The sequence below is a fragment of the Physeter macrocephalus genome, chromosome 6 (genome assembly GCF_002837175.3).
Source record: "Physeter macrocephalus isolate SW-GA chromosome 6, ASM283717v5, whole genome shotgun sequence".
NCBI classification, from domain to species: Eukaryota; Metazoa; Chordata; class Mammalia; order Artiodactyla; family Physeteridae; genus Physeter; species Physeter macrocephalus.
Genome location: NC_041219.1, coordinates 52561323 through 52568897, shown reverse-complemented (window position 1 = coordinate 52568897; position 7575 = coordinate 52561323). Strand labels below are relative to the sequence as shown.

Below are 7575 nucleotides of genomic sequence, written 5' to 3'. Positions count from 1 at the left end.
ATGGACATATACACACTACCAAATGTAAAATAGCTAGCTAGTGGGAAGCAGCTGCACAGCACAGGGAGATCAGCTCCGTGCTCTGTGACCACCTAGCGGGGTGGGATAGGGAGGGTGGGAGGGAGACGCAAGAGGGAGGGGATATGGGGGCATATGTATATGTATAGCTGATTCACTTTGTTATACAGCAGCAACTAACACACCATTGTAAAGCAATTATACTCCGATAAAGATGTAAAAAAAAAAATCCAGTGTAACATCCCCACGTGAGAACAGAGAATGATTTTAGCCCTCCCTTTTGGGGGACTAAGCTTCGTTTGTCCTACCCTCATCCTGTCCCCTTCACGATCCTGTTTCAAAGTCTCAGGTTAGGGATATTATTTGACTGTGTTGAGAAAACAAGTACAATTTTCCCGACTTGTGGAGATCTTGCTCACAATCAGTGAAAACTCTCTCTCTTGCCACTGTTCTCTTTTCACAGAGAATTCTCTCTTATCTTGACTTGCTAAGATTTGAGGGAGTAGAAAGACTTACTGCCCAACCTAGTGAATACTTTTTGGTCTTTCCCTTACTTGATCTTTTTGTGATATTCTGTTATTGACGCTATTCTCCTTCAAAATCTGCATACTCTAGGCCTCTCTCCTGGGGTTTCTTTCTCCATTGCTGGATCCTTTCCTGCCCATTTTTACTGGTATTTAGTTTCAATTACATTCCTTTTTCTCCCCATTTTTTGAATGTCATCTCATTAGTTCTCATGGTTTCAATCACCTCAAACTGAAGACTTCCAATCCGTGTCTCCTGCTCAGGCCTCACTCTCGACCTCCAAACAGTGTGTCCATCTCCTACTCAGTGTTGTCACACGGTCCCCAGATGCACTGTCTTCATCCCCAAACATCTCTGTTCCATGTGTGACCTTATAGCAGCAGCATCTTCCTAATTTCCAAGCCAAAAATCGGGGGTTCATCCTTGTAGTGCCCCCTACTTGCTCCCCCACCACCATATCTATCAGTTGCAAAGGAACTTATTATCTTTCCTTAACTTTGCACAAATCTGTCCCCTCGTCTCTACGTTTGCCCTCACTTCCTCAGGATAGGGGTCGAGAGCTTGGGCTTCGAAGCCGGGCAGGCCTGGGTTGAAGTCCCTCCTCTTCTCTTTATAAGCTCTGACCCTTATAAAGATTACTTGTAAACATTACTCTGCTCCCTGAGCTCAGATTCCCCGTCTGCAGAGTAGGATTTATGCTGGCACCCAGTTTACAGGTTTGCGGTGGATGTTAAATGTAACAATGCATGTGAACACTTAGCCAGGTGCTGGCAGTCAGCTAGTAATTGCCGTGTTAATAATGCTTATTATCATTTAGTGGCCGCTCCCGGTAGTAATGGCTGGGCTCTCACCACTTCTTCCTCGTGCCGTTGTGGTTCCCTAGCTTGTCTCGTTGGCTCTGCCTCACTTGAACTCTCAGTCCGTTTTTCGCACCACATTAGTTCAGTGTTTCTCAAACACAAATCCGATGATGTTGCTCCCCTGCGTAAAGCCTTCCGACGGCTCCCCCCGCTCGGGATAAAGTTCTGATTCTTGACTTGGCCTTTGTGGACGTTGATCCCATGGCTCCCAGCACCCCCAGCTGCGTTTCCGGGTGCACTGTTCTGTTCCCACCGGACCTCCGCAGTTCCTGGTCCATACCCCATCACGCGTGTGCCATCATGACCCTTCAGGATCAGTTCAAGCACATCTTCTCTGGGAGCTTTCCTCAGCTGGTCATTCCTTCTCCTTTTTGGGGTAAAAAGTGGTTCTTCCAAAATTTACCTCCAAATGCATCTGGTATAAAACATGGCATTACAGCTCTGGCATAATTAGCTGTGAGTCTTGTGGTCAAAGACGGTTTTCTAGTGCCCGGGAAGCGCCAGTGCCTGGCAGAGAAAGGCACTGAATAAGCAAAGGCACGATGAAATAGTTTCCTCCTTCTAGACAAGGGTCAGAAGAGGAGCGACGGTGGGGGTCTCTTTGTCCTTGTGTCCTTCAGCGTGGGGGACGGTACGAGCTCTTCGCTGTGATTGCCCACGTGGGGAAGGCTGACTTCGGTCACTACTGTGCTTATGTCCGGAGCTCTGTGAATGGAAAATGGTTCTGCTTCAACGACTCCAATGTTTGCTGGGTGAGAAACATCCTTCAGAATTGCCTCTTGCCCTGGATTCTCCATCTCTAATAAGTTCTGAGCCGGGACTAGATGGGCCCTCAAGGCCCAGACACGCTGTGGTCCTGTTCTCGGTGTGGGGGGCCTTTCGTGGGGTTGGAGCCCTTTTCTGCATGGAGTCCCTGTCTGGTTTACGGCACCCTGCTACTCCACTTAGCTCAGTGTCTAGGTTTTTGGGATTCTAGGCTCAGTACCCTGTAGCCTCGTGCTCTGGGGGAAGCTTACTGAAAGCAAGAAGAGTCAGAAAGAGTTAGAAAATCTTGGCTCGGCAACACCAAGTTTAAACAGAGGGACAGTGTACTAAAGAGACTCCATACACTTGGCACCTGTCACTAGGTAATCCAGGTCATGGGCGTAACGGGGGTGGGTTTGTCTGGGTGAGTGAGGGAGGGCCGCTTCACCTTGTCTGTCTGTGTGCTTCCAGGTGTCCTGGGAAGACGTCCAGTGTACCTATGGAGATCACAGCTACCGCTGGTGAGAGAAGCACTGGGGTGGTGGGGTCCCAACGAGCTCACACACCCTGAGCAGCATAGGGTGCTAGCTGCTCTACAAAACGTTCACGGACTCAGCTGCCACTCGCCTTTGGATGGCCCCCTGGTGAATACTGGTCAGCCTCATCTTTCTGTACCACCCACCACACTGCTCTTAATGCAGTTTAGACTCCAACAGTACTGAAGTATAAGTGGCTCCCAAATATCACGCTGTCTGTGGCTTTGTGCATGCTGGTCCCGGCCTATGCTGCCTTTTCCTAATTTGTCACTGCGGCAAACCCCCTCTCATGCTTCGGTACGTCTTCTTGTGCCCGCCTGCTCTGTAAAGGCTTCCCAGCAGCATCCAGGCAGGTCTGTAGGAGCTTCTCAGATGCTTTCCCTGCATTTGGAGCTCACCTCCTTTACAGCAAGGACCCCCCTGCTCTGTATTTGTTCGCCTACATAACATTCTTTCACATTAATCGTGAACTCTTTGGAGGCAAGGATCACTCTTTTCCTCCTTCTTTGTCTGGTACAGTGGCTTGCATGTAGTAAATAACAATAACTAAATTGTTAAAAATCAATAACTACAGAGGGGAAGCTGGAGAGAAAAAAGCTGGGTGAAGGTAAAGCAGAGACTTTGTAAGTTTTTCCTGCTAAGCTTCTGGCTTAGAGGTGACATTGTACACTCAGCATGATGTGCGAGATGACCCCAGCTGCACACGTAGGCCTTCACTTGGAAACTAATGAATTAGGTGAAATTCGTGCTTGAAATCCTCCCCGCCTCCACCTTGTACCTTTCGTCTTCTCTTCCTTTTCTTCTAAGCATCTCCTGTAGATGCCCACTCTTTGTCACCTTTTGGTTGTCAGTGATCCCCCATTATTATTATTATTATTTTAAATATTTATTTATTTATTTGGCTGCGTGGGGTCTTCGTTGTGGCACGAGGGGTTTTCATTGCAGCGCACGGGCTTCTTTCTAGTTGCGGCGTGCAGGCTCCAGAGCATGCGGGCTCAGCTGTTGCGGCGTGCAGGCTTAGTTGCCCTGCGGCATGCGGGATCTTAGTTACCTGACCAGGAATCGAACCCATGTCCCCTGCATTGGAAAGCGGATTCTTTTTTTAAAAAAAATTAATTACTTTTATTTTTGGCTGCATTGGATCTTCCGTGCTGCCCATGGGCTTTCTCTAGTTGCGGCGAGTAGGGGCTACTCTTCATTGCGGTGTGTGGACTTCTCATAGTGGTGACCTCTCTTGTTTCGGAGCACAGGCTCTAGGCGTGCAGGCTTCAGTAGTTGTGGCTATCAGGCTCAGTAGTTGTGGCTCGCGGGCTCTAGAGCGCAGGCTCAGTAGTTGTGGCGCACGGGCTTAGTTGCTCCGCGGCACGTGGGATCTTCCCGGACCAGGGCTCGAACCCGTGTCCCCTGCACTGGCAGGCGGATTCTTAACCACTGTGTGGAAGGTGGATTCTTAACTACTGGACCACCAGGGAGGTCCCGATAACCCATTATTTAGATCAGGTTTTGGCAGACTTTCTCTGTAAAAGGCCAGAGAGTGAATGTTTCAGCCTCTGGGACTCACAGTCTCTGTCGCAACTTCTCAACTCTGCCTCTGCAGCACAAAAGCAGCCACAGATGATGCGTGGGTGAATAAGCGTGGCTTTGTTCCAGTTATGTTTATTTGCAAAAACAGGGTTGGATTTGGCTCACAGGCTCATAGTTTGTCAACCCCTGACTGAGACGTTAACTAGCAGTTTAATAGTAGTTCTTTTCCCAGGTCACCAGTTTTGTCCCCTCTGAGGTGATGGTTATGAAGACTTGATCCAATAACCTGGAAAGTTTTCTGATGGGTGTCCTATCGTGAATTAATAACGTATTAATTAACTATGACTGTTTCATTTCTGTGACGCTGTTGCAATTGTTTTCTTCCTAGGCGGGAAACTGCATATCTTCTGGTTTACATGAAGATTGAGTCCTAATGGATGTACCCTAAACCTTCAGAGACCTACAGAGTATCATTTTCCTTTTCTGTTCCTGGATCTGCAGACTCTTTTAAGACATTCTGCAGTGAGGAGAGGCACCGCTTTGAAATTGTTTAATTAAACTTTATAATCAGTGGTGATTATCAAAATATTTAACAGTGGCACTGTGCAGGTTTGGATCAGAGTGGATACTTCCACCAGTGGACCTTGGCCCCGCGGCTGCATCAGGTCCGGAGTACTCCTGCTGTACAAGGTAGTGGTCCTTTAGCTGGGAGATTGCGGAGCCCAGGGGCTCCCAGGGGAGTAGAGACCAGGCCAGCACTGGTAGCAGGGGGCAGTCAGGTGGCAAGGGGCAGTGGTAGGGAACTATTTCCATATTTTACAGCTAAGGTTACTGTACTGGTTGGTATTGGCTGTATATCATTTCTATTTATAATTAAAAAAGTTTTAGAACCTGTATCAGTTACATAAAACTCAAGTGCTTTGTAATTGTTATTTATTTGGCAAATATGTATTGATCACCTACTCTCCATGAGATGGTGTGCCAGACACAATAATGAATAAAGTTCTTTCTCTCAAAAGGAGTTTTTAGTTTAATGGGGGGTTATACTAAGGGTTAACGCTACAGGGATTCAAAGGAAAGTGAAATTGCTCCTGTTTTGGGGCCATGGGAGAAGTCTGAAGGCTGAAAAGGGGCTTAGAGTGAGGACAGTTAGTTTACAGGGAGAAGCATACCCAGTGGCATGCTTGAAAGGGCAAGGTTCAAGGTCCAAAGATCATCCACACACCTGGATGGAAGGGAAGTGGGACTCAGAATGTAGAAGGTCTTGATCTAGGCTCAGAAGTTTGGGTTTAATTTAATAAATTAATTTAATAAGTCATGAGGAATTTTTTTTTTTTTTTTGGAAAGGGTTCAAAAAGGAAAGGAAAAGTTAGTGGTGTTTTCGTAAAATGGATTTGCCGGGGCTGGCGACATGGATTAGAGGCAGGATGGCAGAGCGGGTGGAAGGGCGTTCACAGCCTCTGGAGCCACGTTAGAGGAAGAACGTGGATGGTGAGGGGGTCCCGAAAGACTCCGTACCAACCTGGGAGGTGAGTATGTGGACACTCCTGCCTTACAGATGAAGTGACTTGAGTCCTTCACATGTTTAACGACTTGCTCCAGGTTTCATACTTGGTAAGTGGCAGGGGCCGAAACTTCCAACGTGAAATGTGGGTGGTTTATTATTTTATTTTTATTGGCAAAAAATGAGCCATGCAAGAATAAATTCTCACTGTAAAATATATTGATAGAACCTCTTCCTTAGACGTAAACATTGTTAAACAGGTGTGTATTCGTTTCCCAGCACTGCCGTAACAAATTATCACAAAGTGCTTGGCTAAAAACAAGAGAACTTTTATTTTCTCGCAGTCTGGAGGCCAGGAGTCTGAACTCGAGGTGCCACAGGGCTGGTTCCTTCTGGAGGCTGTGAAGGAGAGTCTGGCTGGCCTCTTTCCTGGCGGCTGGTGGTACGGCCCTGCCTGTCATTTCTTGCATGTCGCTGGGTCACTCTGGTCTCTACCTCTGTCTTCCCGTGGCTGTCTTCCCTGTGTGTTTTAGTGTAAGGACACCAGCCACAACTTAGGGCCCATCCTACTCTGGCGTGACCTCATTTTCACTTGGCTGATTACATCTGCAAAGACTCTATTTCCAAATAAGTTCACATTCTGAGATTCCAAGTGGATAGGAATTTTAGGCGCATACTATTCAGAGTAGTAAAATGTGTATATCCCTCTAGGCCTCCTTCTAGGCATTTGCATACGTGTGTATAACAGATACAAATAATTTTTACATCATAAATTCTACTGCACAAATTATTCTGCTCATTGGTTTTTTTCCACTTAATAATGTCTTAGGAAAATTTCCAAGTCTGCATACAGATGGATAATATTCTTTTAAATTGTTACATTTAACCCATAAATAGATATACTATATTTTTCCCATTCCCATATTGGTAAATATTGAGGGCATTCCCACTTTTTCACTATGTAAAATGCAGAGTGAATGAACACCTTTAGATGTATTTTTGTTCATGAGTAAATATTCTGCAGGTACTGAGAGGTGAAAGTACTGGATCAAAGGGCATGAGTGTCTAAAACTGTGGTAGGTACTGCCAAGTTGACTTCAATTAACACCAATTACTTAGTAAGTTTTAATTTTTGTCAGTCTGATAGATTTTAAATATCTCATTTTAAAAAAATAAATTTATTTATTTACTTATTTATTTATTTATTTTTGGCTGCGTTGGGTCTTTGTTGCTGCGCACGGGCTTTCTCTAGTTGCGGCGAGCGGGGGCTACTCTTGGTTGCGGTGCGCGGGCTTCTCACTGCAGTGGCTTCTCTTGTTGCAGAGCACGGGCTCTAGGTGCGTGGGCCTCAGTAGTTGTGGCTTGTGGGCTCAGTAATTGTGGCACATGGGGTGTCTCCTATATAATATGTCTTCTCCATAATAGGGAAGCATAACCAACCTAACGAATACATACAGAGAATTAGGCAAAAAGAGGCAACAAAAGAATATGTTCCAAACAATGCAACAAGATAAAACCCAGAACTAAGCGAAGTGGAGGTAAGCAGTCTAGCCAGTAGAGTTCAAAGTAGTGATCATAAAGATGCTCAGTGAACTCGCGAGGAGACTGGCTGCACACAGTGAGAAGGTGAGCAAAGAGAAGAAGAAGCAAACAGAGTTGAAGATTACAATGACTGAAATAGGAAATACACTTGAAGCAAATTAGATGATACAGAGGAATGGATAAGTGAGCTGGAAGACAGTAGTGGGAGTCACCAAGCTGCACAGAAAAAAGAAATTAAAAAAATGACAGTTTAACGAAGCAACTGACAAAGGATAATCTCCAAAATATACAAGCAGCTCATGCAGCTCAATATCAAAAAAAC

The 7575-nt window shown here is 45.9% G+C and overlaps 1 protein-coding gene across 2 annotated transcripts in view; it reads left to right on the top strand.

Moving 5' to 3' along the window:
• Positions 1-7567, top strand: part of USP18 (ubiquitin specific peptidase 18) — a 22714-nt gene extending 15147 nt beyond the window's left edge. Inside the window, exons 9-11 of one of the 2 annotated variants that reach the window (XM_007101156.3) lie at positions 2024-2155; positions 2619-2668; positions 4596-7567. In XM_007101156.3, coding sequence (XP_007101218.1) covers positions 2024-2155; positions 2619-2668; positions 4596-4641 — 228 coding nt within the window. In that variant the 3' untranslated portion in view covers positions 4642-7567. Of the gene's footprint in view, positions 1-2023; positions 2156-2618; positions 2669-4595 lie in introns of those variants that run through there. The other variant, XR_003680197.2, reaches the window with a different exon arrangement.
• Positions 7568-7575: the final 8 nt, after the last annotated feature.